The sequence below is a fragment of the Arvicola amphibius genome, chromosome 1, assembly GCF_903992535.2.
Source record: "Arvicola amphibius chromosome 1, mArvAmp1.2, whole genome shotgun sequence".
Taxonomy (NCBI): Eukaryota; Metazoa; Chordata; class Mammalia; order Rodentia; family Cricetidae; genus Arvicola; species Arvicola amphibius.
In genome coordinates, this window is record NC_052047.1 from 152,372,389 (window position 1) to 152,390,209 (window position 17,821).

General features: G+C 40.8%; 1 protein-coding gene across 1 annotated transcript; it reads left to right on the plus strand.

Annotated features, from left to right (window-relative positions):
* The first annotated feature begins 6,880 nt into the window (after positions 1–6,880).
* LOC119808757 (secretoglobin family 2A member 2-like) lies at positions 6,881–10,084 on the plus strand. Its single transcript, XM_038321175.1, has 3 exons — positions 6,881–6,938; positions 8,512–8,699; positions 10,043–10,084. Exons 1-3 carry the CDS (start codon positions 6,881–6,883, stop codon positions 10,082–10,084), a joined length of 288 nt encoding a protein of 95 aa, XP_038177103.1.
* The last annotated feature ends 7,737 nt before the right edge of the window (positions 10,085–17,821 follow it).

Below are 17,821 nucleotides of genomic sequence, written 5' to 3' on the forward strand. Positions count from 1 at the left end.
TCAGTCTCTTAATCTCATGTGTCCATATTCCTTGCCTTACTTTACCTTGTTGAGTAACAACTGTCTTTGGGCCCCTGAACTTCTCCTAATGATCAACCTCATTGCTGAAATCATTGTGTTGGATATTTTACAGATGTACAATCATGACACTATTTTTATTTCATTGAAATTAAGAATACTGTGAAATAAAACTAGGCATGAGCCAAATTTCAAATATTTTTGTTACAAATTTAGAATCCAAAATATAACAAAATTCTGTACTCTATTTCTTTTTGTAAACCTTTTTATTGAGATTATAATTACCTCATTTTGTATTTATACATATTCTTAAATATAAGTTGCTCAGTCTGTATAGTGTCACTTGTATGTATGTTTTCAGGGCTGATCATTGCTATTGAATAACCAATTGGTGTGTTCTTGCCTGGGGAAGACTATTTCTCCTGCTCTCAGCATTCCTTAGTTACCTGTAATTCTTTGTGCAGGGTTGAGGTCTCATGCCTTTTCCCTGACCACTTTTATTGAATTTGTTCTTTGACAATTTTATTTATTTCTACAATACATTCTTATTAAGCTCATCCCCTACACTCTCTTGCCTCACTCCCCACCCCTGTTCTCTACAGATCCATTTCTCACATTCTTGTCTCTTTGGTTTGTTTGTGATCCACAGAGCTTAACCAGGATCATCTATGTGACCCTGAGTTTGGAGATATCCACTGGAGTTTGGTGGGCTACCAGTAATTCATAACAACTTTCCTTCATCCAGAATCTATCAGTATCTAACCATTTGTAAGAACCTTGTGGGCCCTGCCTTGATGCATGATTGACTTGATAGGTAGTCTTGTTCAGGTCCCAGGAAAGCCACCAAACCTATTATGAGATCATGATTGGAATGGCTGTGTCATGCCTAGAAGATACTATTTCTTTTTTTCCATATCTTCCAGCTGTCACATTCATCTGTCCCCTCTTCACAATATTTCCTTCCAGAAAGGGGGTGATATAAATGTCTTGGTTTTGGATATGTACTCAACTGTCACTTTAGCTCAGCACCTTGAGCAGTTGTGAGTATTTGTGTTATCACCACTTGCTGCAAAGGGAAGCTTCTTCAATCAAGGCTGGGAGTAGAATTAGTCTAGGGATATAAACATAATCAATACTTAGAGGAAGTCAATCAAATACATGTCTTTGGAGGTGGACCTCTTTTTCTGAAAAGTCCCTGAAAGCTCACAAATGGAGAGAAATGTGTTAGTTCAACAAAGAAATTCCAGCAGAGGTCTCCACACACAGACACATCTTTGGTAGATGGCTGCATCTCATGTCACTGGGGTTTTCCCTTTACGAGGTGCTTCTCTTGATCTACTGTGTTGCTCATTGTTCAATCACTGGTATCAATCTCAGTATCAACACTTCCTCATAGCTCTTCCATGGGAAGAACATGGTCCTCAGCTCTCCAGCAGACACCAACTCCAGCCTGGCCCTTCCCCACAGCATAGGAGGAACCTCCAAGTTTCTCATGTCTCTCTCAAAACAGTGACTCAGCCCAAGCACACCACGCCTTGCCCCATCTGTACCTGCACAGTTGTCCTGCATGTAACTGACATGATCCTTGACATGTGTGCACACAGGGGTTGAAAACAGAGTGAAATTGGCAGCTGTGATCTCTCTCTCTCAAGAGAGATTTTATCTGTTCCAGTCTGAATGGTGTTGGGTAAGAGAGAGGCCATGGCCTCAATGGAGAGTCTATAGTGAGTCATCTATGGGAAAGGCCTGTGTCCCTTTTTGTTTCTGGGGAGCCTAAAGGGACATACACAGTAGAATAAAATGCTGGGGCTATCACAGTGTAAACAGATATGGAAAACTGTTCTAGAAGGTAGACTAGGGGAGGAAACTTTAGAGGGACAAAATCCTTGTGACTCAAAGATCAGCTGAGGCCTTTGTTTTATTGTTTTCTGAAGTGTGTATTCTTTTCTAATGCAGGCTAGCCAGAACCCAAATTTAAATACAGTCCACGCTAACTGCAAACTCTTGCAGCCTTTAACCCTCTTCGTCACTCACCATCTTCTGGGATTGCAGGTATAAGCCACGACAGTAAGACAAGGGCCTGGAGTGCATGTGCTTTAGGCTGCGCTGGGTTTAGGAGATGAGGGAATGTCACCAAATCCTGAATTTCCCAAGGCTTTAATTCCCATCCTCCCTCCTTGTGTTATTCGAAGGCACAGTCTATTCTGTTCTCTTCATATATGAAAATTACAGTGAGTGCCAATTAAGGACAGTGGAACTGCCTCTCACGGCCTCTCTGTTTTACACTAATCATAAGTCTCAGTTTAACACTATATTCACTCAGAGAGTGGATTTTCACAAAAACATTAAACTTTAGATTAGGGAGATGTCAGATCAGACACTAAAGCCAGATGTTGCATGACTTCCTGGGCACTAACAGCATCCTTTACTGTGTTAGATAAGGACTTTGCCGTCAGCAACAGAGTAGAGATATCATTTGTCATGATATACTCTAACCTGAATCCAAAAAAAATCATCTAAGGTCAGAAGCCTGATTTTGAAGCTCAGCCAGGGCCAAGTGCTAGCCTCTGGCTGCTTTCCCATGGCACCTTCACTGAAACTGAACTTTACACAACTTTCCTGGGCCAAGTGTGTGTGGTTAAACCTTTAATCCCCTCACAGAGTAATAGTTTATTTGATTTCTTGGGTGCCTACCCTGACATCTTCTCCAGGTAGTTGTGACTGCTCTTTGATTTTAATGACAGCATTTTTCTTTGAGCCATTAGATGACCATTGGTGTGAGGCTTTTATTTCAGTCATTCAAAGAGGGGAAGATGAGGGCTCTGATGTCAAGGTCTCCCTCCAGCAGAGCAGTGAATCTCAGGAGAGATTTACTCCCCACATCCCCCCATGCCCTGTAGACATATCTGCAGATATATTATTGTTAGAACTAGATGGTGGCTGCTGTGCTATTGACTTATCACGTGTGTAGAAGCCTGCTACACTTCCTACCCACGTTCCTCAAACACCATTGGTTTCAGTTAAAGAAGAAGCTTGTGTCAGAGAAACGATCTCAGGTGCAGACAAGGTGACAACTGATGAGCAGTGTGGAGAGAGATCTTTCTCTCGGGCAGTCGAGCCCTCAGTTTAGTCAGCTGACCAAAGCAGCAAGAGCACATTCGTCCTCCAGTGTGTGGGGCTCAGCTTCACGTCTAGTCCTTTTACCTTGTCTTCTTTGCATGCCACGACTCTTTCCTTGCTCCATCTTCAAATCCATTCCCTTAATCATTTATGTTCAAGTGCAAAATTTTACTCTTCCAAATATTTATACATATTAATCAATATCTCTCCCGTCATCTTCATATGAGATAATCTTACTTTCATTTATATTACAAAATAAACAGAATTTATTTCTTAACTTTAATTAAAACATAAATAATTTCTTCATCCCTCTACTCTTTTCTAACCCTTTCATTCACCCCTACCTTTTCCTTCCCAAATGCACTGGGGCTAGAGACAGTCTTTGTGTGCAGCACAGTAAAGATCTGAAACACACAATCGTCTACTTCAGCCTCTTCGTACCTGCAGCTCGTTTATTCAGTCACATCCTGTCCCAACTGTCCTTCCTCTCTGCACTTACAACTCCTTTCTGACAAGAGTTACTTTCAGTTTAAACTAATTTTTATTTTAACATAGAGCACAGTGGGCTGCATTGAGGTAGGTTTAGGCATATTTGTTCTCATTTACCTTTACCCCTGCTGTTATGCATTTATCCAGTTTTGGTATTTGGCTGATACTGGCTGCAGAGAATGTGTTTTGTTATGATTCCCCTTTTCATGTCTAATTTTATTAACTTGAATAAAGTCTAAGTCTTTACTTAGACTGGGGTTTGTCAATGTTTCTTGGTTTCTGGGGCAATTTTTGACCATTCTACACGTTCTTTATTCTCTGTTCCACTACTATCCACCTCAACATTTATTTTTTGCTTTGTACTGGGTTTGGCTTCTTATTTTCTTGAGCTTTAAGCTGTATAATAGATTATTTATTTGAGAGCCTATGGAGATTTTACTGTTTGCACTTATAGGTACAACTTCCTCCTTACAGTATGTTGGGCATATCCCAGAGGCTCTGATGGTCAGGGCCTGTGATCTATATTTGCTTCTAGGATTTTATGAATTTCTGTCATGATTTCTTCAATGAAATATTGTTTCTCATTCAAAAGTGTTCTGGGCTGGCACAGGGACTTGGGAGGTTGACCTCTTGGTCGCAATTTGATGCCCAGAATCCAAATAGAAGTAAAAGAGACTAATTTATTCCACAAAGTTGCTCAACTGTACCCACCTCCCCAAACATTAAAAAATTAACTTGAAGGACTACTGGCAGTTGATGGTTGCTGGAGAAATAAAAGTTACTTTTCTTTAGGGATATGGGCCTTAGTAGATTGCCTAGGCCCAGTGGATGGCCACGTGCCCCTGCGCTTAAGCTCAGCACTAAGTAGACTCAGAAGGAAGAAATGAAGAGAAGGAGAGAGGAGGGAGGGAAGGAGGGAGGGAAGAAGTTTGACTAAATCAATTTCATTTTTGGCTTCTGCTCCTTCTTAATGATGGGAATGAGGTGACAAAATGACTGTCACATTAAATGAAACACTCGTAGGTCATTAAGAATGGGTTTGTCATTTTGGCTCACATACACATCCACCCCCCCGTTTTTAATACTGGAATAATTTTATTTTTCTTCTCATTGTGTCACTCCTGTGTCACTATCCACAAACATCCTGTTACACAATGTGTTTCAAACTCCCTACCTCTCTCACTATTTTGGATGTTAGCAGGTGGTATTTTCCCGTTAAGCATATCCTATCCTATTCCTTCTAGAAGCCACTCCCAAATCTGCTCCACAGTATCACCATCCACTTATTCCAGACAACAGTACCGTCTCCAAAATGCGGCCCAAGCTCTGTATAGGATGGTGCCTTCAATTGATGAAGTCATTGTTCTCACTGAGAAAGTGTTGTTCTTCCCACACATAACACTCGCTCACTCACTCGATCACTCTAAAATCTTACATTTATTGGTTGGGTCATATAGACTCTCAAATTAAAATTGACCTCGACAAGACCTGGGACAAAGCATTCTCCAAAGTAAATGTACATTTCATGCAGGTTACAGATCATAAGAGATGCCCTTTAATTACGTCTTCCACAACAGACTGGTGTATGTTTTAATGCCTGGAAGAAAACTCCCTCTGGATTTTTTCCTGAATATTTCTTCTTGTGAAAGCCTGCTTTTCTTTACATAACTTGAAGTACAAAGCGATGAATTTTATTACGGATTTTCACACAGATGCATCATTTTACTTTGGCTATCTGTTCCCATCCATGCCCTCCTTTCCCTTCTTCACTACAGACATTAAATGCTCCACTTCCATGTCATACAAATATAGATAGATATATACATAGGTGGTGTGTATAGTATAGAAAATGTGATGTTTCTCTTTCTGGGTTCAACTTCTTTTGTTTAATTTGATAATATCCTGGCCCATTTATTTCCATGTAAGTGATATAATTACATTCTTCTTTGAATAAAACTTCATTGTGTATGAATGCTGCATTTTCTTTGTCTAGTTATCTTCTCAAAAAACTTCCAAGCTGCTCCAATAGCTTGGCTATTTTTACTAATGTTATAATAGTTATGGATGTGCATGCCATCTGTGGCATTCCATTATATACCCACATGATCTAACTGGCTTTCATAGTAATTTTGTGTTTGATTTTATTGTTTTTGTTTGTCCATTTGCTTGTTTTTTAACTTGAGGGACCGTCATACTAATGTCCACCATTCCAGCAGTAGAAAGCTCCCACAAATCAGTGTTTATATAGACCATTTGGAAAGGTTACTTACATGTTGAATCCACGGTCCTGATAAAAATTCAGCAGTTTTATCTATACTCACTTTACCATGGGCAAAGGGAAGCTCAGAGAGACAGGACAGCTGCTCCATGATAAATCATGGGTAAGTCATGAGCAGATGCTATCCCCATGATTTGAAGTCACATCTGCATGAACCAGAGGTCACTCACCATACGCCATCATCCCTCCCTCCACAAAGTAATAAGGATCCCTAATAGTTGACAGTGTCCTTCCTTCAAGAGAAGTGACACCCTAGACCTTGAACACAGAAGGAGAAATATGTTTGGCTATCAGGAATGAACAGTGAATGTTCATCTAATAAAATAACTCTTTGTAAGACTCTTCCCTAAGGATCTGTGGGCAATAAACTTCCTTTGGAAGTAAAAGAAGAAGAGGTTAAATGGGATCCCTGCCTACAAAAGGGTGTGTGGTTGTGCACTGACCCTAGACACTCAACCCATCTGAAACAGGTATAAATAAAATGAAGATGCTTAAAATTGGAAAATAAAAAAAAAAGTACAAGAAAAAGGCATAGGAAAAGAAAGATGAAGAAGGAGAAGAAAGGTAAAGAATGAAAGGAGTGAGAAGATGAAGAAGAACCAGAAGACAAAGAGGAGCAAATGAAGGAGAGAGGGTATGAAGGAGAAGAGAGTATCTTTTCAAAAAGCAAACTAGAGTGCCGTGCTCTGCAATATTTTTGGAAGAGCTCAGTGAAAGGTCACCAATTGTCATTCTTAATAATTTGTTTCCTTGTTTCATACAAACAGATCATAGGCTTCCTTGGCTCTGTTTCATGTGTTCTCTCTTGTTGTCTGCTACAATGCCACATTGCTCTTATGACTTGCGTTCTTATTTCCGGGGTGACACTAATGGGCCTGCCCAAGAAATAAATAGCAGAGCGCTGAGGTCTCAACTGCAGAAAGGTCCCTGATCTCCATCTTGTACCAAAGACCAACCGACAAGGGCTTCCTCAACATGAAGCTGGTCCTGGTCTTCGTGCTGGTCGCCATCCCCATTTGCTGCTACGCCAGCAGTGAGTTCTGTGGAGGGGTGGGTGATGGGTTCTGTGCAGGGGTGGGCAGTGGGTTCTGTGCAGGGGTGGCCTGCTTTCAGACCACACACTGTTTCTGTTCTATGGGAAGAAGCCCTAGTGCCTGAGCTCTAGAACTTGTCAACAGTGGTACAAAGTGTCTGACTCAATAGCCCTGAAAATCAACACTAGTCCAGATAGTCAAAGGGACATCACAGATGCAGGTTGGGCTACAGCGCTGGAACTGTGTGTGATGTGTCACTATCACGCAGGAGGTCCCAGGGAGATGACAGCTCTCCTGAAATCCATGGCAGGTCTTGCATTTGGATAAGAGGTATTTTACAGAAAATGGGAAAAATATAAATGACCCTGGACCTAAATGGATTTCCTAAAAATTGTACTTAGGAATATCTTTAACTGTGGAAAAAGTTACTTCTCAAACTGTAGCATGAGACCTAGGAGTAAACAGTTTGAGTGCCATGACGCAGACTGTCAAAGCTTGTTCTGACCCCTTCACATTGGGTCACTTACATCCTAGTCCTGCTGGTAGAGAGGAGAGTTCACATTCCCCAAGTCCACTTGAAGTAATGACAGAAGTAAAGCTTTGTCCCTGAGAATGTAGTCAGTACAAACATGTCACAAGGGCAATAGACTTTGTATAATTTGCTTTGTTTATGTTGTCTACTTCACTTATCTGAGAGGCTGGTGCAAAATGACAAGAAGGTGGAGTTTTCAGTTAATTTGATAGGAAAATCATGGTTAACCTTGACTTCTTTCTCTTCCACTGTCTGAACAATGACATCACTTCAAGTACAAGAGTTTATGGTTTATGATACTTATGATGCAGATGATAGAGTTAACGGTTACTATGGCTAATATTTATAAACTACTGTAAAATACTTAATGGGGTTCCCAATAGCACTGAGATGCATCATGGCTATAAGAAAGAAAGACACAACAGTTCACTGTGTCTCATCAGAACAAAGCTTCTCATTTCTTGTGTGTCATTGCTGACAAAGTTCAGCGAGATTTGATGTCCCTTGTTGGCTTGTTAGGGGCAAGTTTGCAGAACCTAAAGGAATCTTACAGTCTGCTTCCATTTTCTTCATGAGGTCACTTCAAGTACCAGAGTTTCTGTTTAAGTTGCTCTGTGATTCAGATGCTCGAGTTAACAGAACAAAGTGGATACTATTCTAGCCATGATGGTTATAGGATGTTTGAACATATTCCATGATGTTCTCAAAACAGAAACAAACAAAGAAAAAAAAAACGTGGCTTGCTTTAATGAAACAAAGATCCAAAATGCTTACCATACCCAGCCCAACAGCCTGCCATCTCTTCTGTGTCCTTCTCAGTGAAGGTTATGTGAGGGTTTGACTTCTTTGTGCTGCCATGTCAGGGACAGAGTTTGCAGTTTCTAAGTGGTATCTTGAAACCTGCATTTGCTGTCCCAGATTTGGCAGTGCCCACCACCTTTGCTAATCTGTGTCTCTACTTGTACTCAACAAGATGTTTGTGATGAGCGGTAACCCCTAATGAGTTCAGGCCTCCAGTGATGAATGCCATGTCTTTCCAGGTTCTGGCTGCCGTGCAATGGATGATGTCGTTGCACAGACTATTAACTCATCAGTGTCTGTGGCTGATTATCAGGACGTGGTTAAGTCATACGCACCTCTTCCTTTCGACAAAAAGGCTGTGAGCAAATTGAAACAATGTTTCCTAGACCAGTCTGAGGAGACTCTGGCCAATGTTAAAGTGATGGTGGTAATTATACATTTTCCCTTTTTTCTATTATATTACTATATATATTTGTATGATGTACACATATATACATACATCACATATACATAGATGTACATACTTGTGTATTTTATACATTTATATGTTCATATAAATACATACATATTTATATAGCCATATGTATATATTTCCACTAATGAGGAAAAAGTTTCCAACGTTGTGACTGACAAGATCCAAGCAAACATTGTCTGTGTACTATTTTTGAACAACATAATTTGATTTAGTGGTGACAATTTGTTCAGGAAAACCATTGAAAGACACAGTTGATATTCCATATAATTTTGAGGATTTTAAAATAATTAAAGAAAAACACAAAAACAAAGGAGATCACCCAGAGATCACTTTCTTATCCATTACCTCCCAATCACACAAACACAGGTACACACACGCATGCAGGCACATGCATGGGCATACGTGCACACATGTGCACACACACACACACACACACACACACTCACACATAACATAATATGACACAGGGAAAGCCCTCAAATTCTTTAGTCAGAGAAAAATACACTTGACTCTCAAGAAGTCCTGCTTTGCGTCTGTGACCAGGGACCCTTGCATTTGGCACCAATTCAGAGCGAGTCAGAAGACCCCAGTATAAGGATTACATGACTAAGAGTCTTTTTAATAGTAATAGTAATAATAATAATAATAATAATAATAATAAATCTCTTTTCAAGCATAAAAATTTAGCTCTAAGAATTTATCTAAAGTGTTCCTGTTCCATTTAAGCATCCCACAAGTGCCAAATCTTAGAAATATGCCCAGTTTTAACTAAAACCACAGGAATACACAGGGCCTGAAAGTACTGGTGAGGGCTCTCTAGTCGCTTCTAACAAATCTCATTTTTTAGAGCACTGAGGAATTTTTAAAGCCACGCTCTCTGTTAAGCAAGCTTTCCACTGAGCGAGTGGTAAGAGAATAGTGGCAGAGCAGTTCAAAGTGAGGGTCATCAGATACCTTCAGCCTCAGAGACCTCTAGCTTCAGAGTGGGTATAGAATGAATTCCTATGGAAAGGGCTCAGAGGGGTTAGAAGTTGGAGAGGAAAGATAATCAAAGGGAATCTTTGAAGAAAGAACCAAAAACATGTGGGTTTGTTACTGCTGTTGTTTTCATGGTTTCTTGTCTCTTTAATGATAAAACACGTGTACCTTTTTCTCTGGATGCTTTCTGGAATATTTAATAGTAATTGAAAATACTGAAAAAAATAATTTAAAAAAAACAAGATTTTTTTTTCTTTTCAATATTGGGCTCTCAATCAAAGATCATAGTGTAAGTCACTTCCTCATTTATTTTTCAGGATGCTATATACAACAGTAAAGACTGTCCACAGTCTGCCTAAAAGTTCCACGAGACCTTTGGCTCACAGAAATGAAGAGAATGATCATGAGCCAGCGTCTGATACCAAAAATCATAACTTTTCTTTCTTGATTCTATCTTTCTGCCTATAAAGTACAAGACTATTGTTGGAATCTCAAAGGCATTTCTTTCTACTCATTAAATTAATTGCAAATACCAATACTTCTTTGTGTGATCTTTTAAAACTGGGGGGCTTAAGAGGCCTGCTACCCTCCACTCTAGGACACACACCCACAGCTGCCTCCCATACAACCTTAAAGTGAGACTAAGAAAGGAGAGAGTCTGTCCCTGGCCATTGAGTGCCAGCTCTGGAGAAGAAAAGAGAATGTCTCTCCCTGGCCATGCTGAATCCCCTCTCTGGTGAAGAGCTCAGCTACTTTCTCAGCACCACCTCTATTCAGCATCCTTGGCATTATTCTGCTGGAGGTCAGAGGCTGGGATGTGTTCCCAGTCCTCCTGCCACCAGGGCTTTGTGTCTGCAAGAATTAGAAAATAAAGATGGTCCCACATATGCCACTCAATGAATAGAGCTCAGCATGTAAACAGGTTCAGGGAAAGAAATGATGATCATCTCAAATCAGGAAAAGGGCTTTTACAAACTTCAGAGGCTTTTTGCTTGGGGTTTTTTTGTTTGTTTGTTTCTAGGGAAGTATTTTAAATACTTCCCTTAATGGGAAAATGTCTTGATGAACATAGGAATTAAAGGAAATGACAACATAATAAATATTTCTTATGTCAAAATTAATAAAATGAAAAAAACAGGATTCTGACACAAGAAAAGTAAATTGTTTCTGTGAGGGACCGAGAGAAGCCCCTGAGGAAAGACCAACAGTCAAACAAGCAGTAACAAGAGTGCTTTATTAATTCCAACACTAAGTGGCACATGGCAACAGCACAAAGAAGATCACAAGTTCCTTTTAAGCAGAGTTTGGGGAATTACAGAAAGAAGGGATTACTGTAGGGCTGATTGTTGGGGGACCGATTAGTCTGGGGACTGATTCGTGGGAGGACTTAGTGGTTAGGGACCTTTCTGCAGTAGGATAGGGAAAGCTATATTTAGTTTGCAAACGATTGGGGGGGGGGGGGGCATTTGCTCAGCCAGCAGAAGGGCTTTGGGCATCTGGTAAACCAAGAAAAAGTCTTTGGGAATCTTCTGAGCTAGAAGAAGGCCTTTGGGGGCCTGCAGAGCCAGCAGAAGACTGGGGGTATGTTTTTGGAGGAATTTTTTTTGGACTGACTGTTTAGCTCTGCTCCATTTTAGTGAACCAAAACTAAGACAGATTTCTATCAGGCTACTAGGAAAGCCTGGCCTGTGCCCCCCCGGCCCCCGCAACTCTCTCAGTTTCCTCTAATAATAAGGAAGAAGTGGGTATGTTCTCTATGTGCTTTTCACTGGGGTGATTATAGTGACTGCGCATAAGAAATGTTTCCCATAGGCTTGTGTATTTGAACACATGGTCCCCAGTTTGTGGAGAAGTCTGTGAAGGCTATGGAAGCTTTAGAACAGCAGGTCTCCACCTTCATAATGCTACAGCCCTTTAATACAGTTCCCCACATTGCAGCGACCCTCACCTCTAAACATTAAAATTCTTTTCATTGCTACTTCATAGCTGTAATTTTGCTACTGTTATGAGTCGTCATGTAAACATCTGGTATGTGGGACACCTGATGTGAGATCCCTGTGAACGGGGTCACGACCCACAGGTTGAGAACCACTGTGGTAAAGGTGGAGCACTGCTGGCACAAGACATCACTCAGAGGATCTGAGGTTTTAAAGCCTGGCCCCACATCACATTTCCCTTCTTCACAGATGAAAATGTGCTCATTCTAGTTTCTGTCCTCCTGGTATGTCACTCTTGCCTGTCACCTTCCCTTCCTGCTGTGATGGACTCTGTCTCTCTGAACTTTAAACCAGAATGAACCCATTCTTCTTCTCAGAGAACTTTATCACAAAAACTGAAAACTAACTGCTAGAGTTGCCCGAATTTTTAGCCACAAAAAACAGCATAAAAAAGAAATACACTACAAATAACACGGGGAGAAATCAAACTGTCCCTGTTTGAAGATGATATGATTCAATAATTGAAACAGTCTCTATTAGAAAACTATTGGATCAGAGACACTCTACTAGAGAATCACTAGAATGTGAAACAGAATGTACAAAACCCAGCAGCATTTCTTTTTTTTAAAGTAAATTTAAAAACTAGACAATAAGCTTTATTGTGTGGACAGTAGAAAAGGGGAGGGGAATGAGTTGAAGGCTTAGACATGGGAGCACAGTTAGCAACTGACTAGATGTGAGAATGAGAGGATGTCGCTGAGGTGGGAAAGACAAAGTTCTTGAGTTCTCTTCCTCAGCAGAATTTGCGCTGATGCCGAAGCATTCCCTTCAAGTGACATTCCCCTCCCCTCCATCTGACTGGCATCTCTGTGCTTCCTGGCTCTGCTCCTGTGAGGGAGACTCAGGGCTACCTCACTGCTGGTCTCAGCTCCTGTCTCTCTTGTCTGGGAATCCCAGCAGCATTTCTATACACCCCTAAGAACATATTGAGAGGGAATTTAAGAATACAATGCCATTCAAAATAAATGCTATAGATGTGCCTGCCCCACATGCATTGCTATTGATGCAACAAAATATCCTGAGCAGGGAAGCATATATCTTAATTAAAGGAGCCATCTTAGGGTTGTCAAGAGTCTTGACTCTAGAGGGGTTCCCAGGTGTCAAGGGAGATGCCCCCAGCTAGTTCCTTGGGCAGCTGAGGAGAGGGAGCCGGAAAAGGCCAGATCCTATAGCCATACTGATGAATATCTTGCATATCACCATAGAACCTTCACTTGGCGATGGATGGAGATAGAGACAGAGCCCCACATTGGAGCACCGGACTGAGCTCCCAAGGTCCTGATGAGGAGCAGAAGGAGGGAGAACATAAAGTCAGGACCATAAGGGATGCGTTTACCCACTGAGACGGCGGGACAGAACTAACGGGAGATCACCAAGTCCAGTTGGAATGGGACTGATGGAACATCTGACCAAACTGGACTCTCTGAAAGTGGCTGATGGTGGAGGCTGACTAAGAAGCCAAGGACAATGGCAATGGGCTTGGGCTCTACGACAAGGACAGGCTCTGTGTGAGCATTGTCAGTTTGGTTGCTCACTTTCCTGGACCTTGGGGGGAGTTGAGAGGACCTTGGACTTAACATAGTGTAGGGAACCCTGATGGCTCTTTGGCCTGGAGAGGGAGGGAGTGAGGGTATGGGTGGAGGGGAAGAAATGGAAATTTTTAATAAAAAAATGAGAAAAAAGCATTAAAAATCTAAGAAAAACAAACATAAAAAGAAGTGCTTTTCATTTTAAGAAGAGCTTCTAGTCAGAAAATAATTACAGATAGACAGGAAAGACAAATTCAGGTGGAAAAGACCTCTAAATGGGTCACAGTGTTAGATAAATGTACATCGGTGTGAAAGAGAGAAGAAAAAGAATATAGACAGTTGTAAAAAAAAAAGTAAATGTTTTTTAAAAAAGGTAAAGTCTTTAAAGAGACAGAGTATAGACGGTCATAGATTAAAGAAATAAAGAAAATAAGCTACATAAAGATGAAATACACATACACAATATTATCATGTTTTCTTTGAATTTTTGACTCTGAAGGAGCTAAGTAACCAGCATATATACTTTAAAGGTATTTTGTCTTCAAATTATGGTTCTAAGGATATGTTGCTTTAGAAAAGAGGTTCTTCTTTTGTTTCCACAGAGGTTGAGAACCTGTGGATTCATTCCAGGATAATGTGCCTTGATGCAACAAGACTCTTTGAAAAATCACCATGAACACCCTTAAAATCATTTCACCCTACAAAATGCAGGAAGCAGTTTCAAGAGAACTATTCCCATATTCCCACATATTTGTCCATAAATGTTTGTTTACATATAAAGGGGATTATGCTATAGAGATGGATACTTTGCATTGGTATGGAACTTGTTTTATTGATACAAATTTAAGGTCAATTTTGCTATATTTGTATTTCTACTCTTGATTAAGGTATTGTGTTTGTGTGGCTCATTTAAAAGGTTGATAGGTAATCATCTTTAATAGTCAACCTTGTAGTCATATTAGTAAGGTTTTCTAGATATATAGAAGTGTATTTAAGTAGGTATTCTTCAAATCTTTCAGAGACCTTCAGAATATGGCATTTAAAATGTTTTTAAGAACATAAGACTTTTCATGACATTGAGACACATATGCTCTGGCAGCTCCAAGCTGCTTCAAGAGGAAGATGAACATCAAAGAAGCTCCTTATGGAGTTGGTTGGTCATTTGGGCAAGAAACTGCTCTTCTCTGGACTGCATCATGAACTGGACATACAAGACCAACAAAGAAATGACTGCTGAACTTGCTTAAAGTTGAGGTGATCCTTTGTAGTGTTGAGCTGCAGGCAGGCCTGCTTTTTGTCCTGCCCTGCTCCCGCATGGCTAGCTTTACAACAACACACAAACTGTATTCATTTAAACACTGCCTGGCCCATTAGTTTCAGCCTCTTATTGTCTAATTCTCACATCTTGATTAACCCAATTTTAGTAATCTGTGTAGCACCACGAGGGGTGGTTTACCAGGAAGATTCTAGCCTGCTTCCATCTCGGAGAGGAGAGTCATGGTGACTGTCTGAGCCATCTACCTCACTTCCTTCTTCCTTTTCTGTCTACTCAACCCACCTAAGCACAGGCTTATTAAATGGGCCAAGGCAGTTTCTTTATTAATGGATGAAATCAACACAAACAGAAGACTCTCCCACATCAATCCTTCAGGGTTTCGCTTCATGAAAGAGTCTGCCAGACATTCTGAAGGACACAGAAGAAAGTGACTGACAAACTGTCAATATAAGTGGATCTGTCTTTGAAATTTCCTGCCTCATGGACAAGTCTGCCGGATACTATGGGCCTATAGGCTAAAGATGGATGTCCCAATAATACAGAAGACTTTGGATGACTGTCAAGGCAGAAATAAGTCCCTGTCAATTCTAGAGTTTTGGAAGTTGCTAACAATGCACTTCTTCTTTTCTTAGGTAATATTATATCCTCTGGAGTCTTTGATGGAGTTCAAGAATTGATAGTAACAGTTTTGTAATTTTACTATGTTAAAGTTAAAGCCTTCCTTTTTATTTAAACAGAAAAGGGGGGGTGATGTAGGATTCCCCTCTGGATGCTGTGAACACCATTGGTAAATAGAGAAACTGCCTTGGCCTGTTGATAGGGCAGAACTTAGGTAGGCAGAAAAACTAAACTGAATGCTGGGAGAAAGAAGGACAGAGGCAGGAGAAGCCATGTAGTGCTGTTGGAGAAAGATGCTAGAACTTTACCCAGTAAGCCACAGCCACATTGACAGGTCAAGCAGACAGAAACTTAACAGAGAAATAAGAGAACTAACAGATACCATAACTCAAATGGAGTTAACAGACATCTATAGAACATTCCACCCAAACAAAAAAGAATATACCTTCTTCTCAACACCTCATGGAACCTTCTCTTATACTGACCACATATTTGGTAACAAAGCAAACCTCAACAGATCCAAAAAAAATTGTATTAACCTCTTGTATCTTTTTGGTTTAAAGTTAGAATTTAACAACCCTGCTCTCAGAATGCCTAAAAACTCAAGGAAATTGAACTGCAAACTATGAACCACCCCTGGGTTAAGGAAGAAATAAAGAAAGAAATTAAACACTTCTTAGAATTCAACAAAAATAAAGGTATGTACCCAAACCGATGGAACACTATGAAAGCAGTGCTAAGAGGAAAGTTTATAGCACTAGTGCCTAAATAAAGAGGGTGATAAAACTCATACTAGTGACTTAACAGCACACATGAAAATTCTAGAACAAAAAGAAGCAGACTCACCTAGGAAGACTAGAAGACAGAAAGTAATCAAATTGAGAGCTAAAATCAATAAAATAGAAACAAAAAAAGCAATGCAAAAAATCAATGAGACAAAGAGCTGGTTCTTTGAGAAAATCAACAAGATAGACAAAACTCTATTTAAAAAACTAATCAAAAGGCAGAGAACATCCAAACTAACAAAATCAGAAATGAAAACAGGAAACATAACAAAAGACACTGAGAAAATCCAGAGAATTATTAGGTAATACTACAAAAACCTATACTCCAGGTTTTTGTAGAAGAAATGAACAATTTTCTCAATAGATACCATATACCAAAATGAAATGAAGACCAGGTTCAATGCATTAACACAGGAGACCCTTTCTAAATATAACCCCAGTAGTGAAGACACTGAAAGCAACAATAAATAAATGGGATCTCCAAAAACTAAAAATCTTCTGTAAAGCAAAGGACACTGTCAAAAAGACAAAAAGGCAGCCTACTGAATAGAAAAGATCTTCAACAACCCAACATCAGACATAGGACTTATCTCCAAAATATATTTAAAAACTCAAAAAATTAGACATCAAAATTCCAAATAACCCAATTAAAACATAGGGTACAGAGCTAAACAGAGAATTATCAACAGAAGTGTCTCAAATGGCTAAAAGACACAAAAGGACATGTTCAACATCTTTAGCCATCAGGGAAATGCAAATCAAAACAACTCTGAGATACCAGATACAAAGTGGAGTTGAGAGAAGCCATGTAGCCCTTCCAGACACAGATGCTGGACAGAACTTTGCCCAGGTAACCCACAGCCACATATGATACATAAATTAATACAAATGTGTCAAATTAATTTGTAAGAGTTAGCCAATATGAAGCTAGAGCTAATAGCCCAGGCAGTGATTTAATTAATCTGTGTGGTTATTTCAAGTCTGGGCTGCTGGGAAAGAACAAGCAGCCTCCTACAACAAGAGACCTCTCTTAGAAAAATGTGAAGGGGAGAATGGGAGGAGCTCGGAGGAATGGGATGCTTGGGATATAGGAAGGGTGGATATGGGAGCAGGGAAGCATATATCTTAATTTAAGGAGCTACCTGAGGGTTGTCAAGAGACTTGTCCCTAGAGGGGTTCCCAGGTTTCCAGGGAGACGCCCCCAGTTAGTTCCTTGGGCAGCTGAGGAGAGGGAGCCTGAAAAGGCCAGTTCCTATAGCCATACTGATGAATTTCTTGCATATCACCATAGAACCTCCACCTGACAATAGATGAAGAAAATGACAGAGCCCCACATTGGAGCACCGGACTGAGCTCCCAAGGTCCTGATGAGGAGCAGAAGGAGGGAGAACATAAGAAAGAAAGTCAGGACCGTGAGGGAACCTCCAGCTGGCGACAGATGGGGAAGGTGACTGAGCCCCACATTGGAGCACTGGACTGAGCTCCCAAGGTCCTGATGAGGAGCAGAAGGAGCGAGAACATGAGGGAGAAAGTCAGGAACGAGAGGGGTGCGTTCTCTCATGGAGACGGTGGGACAGAACTAAAGGGAGATCACCAACTCCAGTGGGAATGGGACTGATGGATCATGTGACCAAACCCGTCTCTCTGAATGTGGCCAACAGCGGGGGCTGACTGAGAAGCAAAGGACATTGGCGCTGGGCTCTGAGTCTTCTGCATGGACGGGCTCTGTGGGAGCCTTCTCAGCTTGGTCGATCACCTTCCTGGACCTGGGGGGAGTTGGGAGGACCTTGGACTTAGCATAGAGTGGGGAACCCTGATGGCTCCTTGCCCTTGAGAGGGAGGGAGGGGAGGTATGGGTGGAGGGAAGGGGAGGGAAGGAGGAGAAGGAGGG

Excerpts from the sequence above, each read along its gene's own strand:
- LOC119808757 (XM_038321175.1), top strand. The coding sequence starts at position 6,881 with ATGAAGCTGGTCCTGGTCTTCGTGCTGGTCGCCATCCCCATTTGCTGC. Across the intron at positions 6,939-8,511 it reads CATTTGCTGCTACGCCAGCA|GTTCTGGCTGCCGTGCAATG; the intron begins GTGAGTTCTGTG and ends ATGTCTTTCCAG. Across the intron at positions 8,700-10,042 it reads CCAATGTTAAAGTGATGGTG|GATGCTATATACAACAGTAA; the intron begins GTAATTATACAT and ends TTTATTTTTCAG.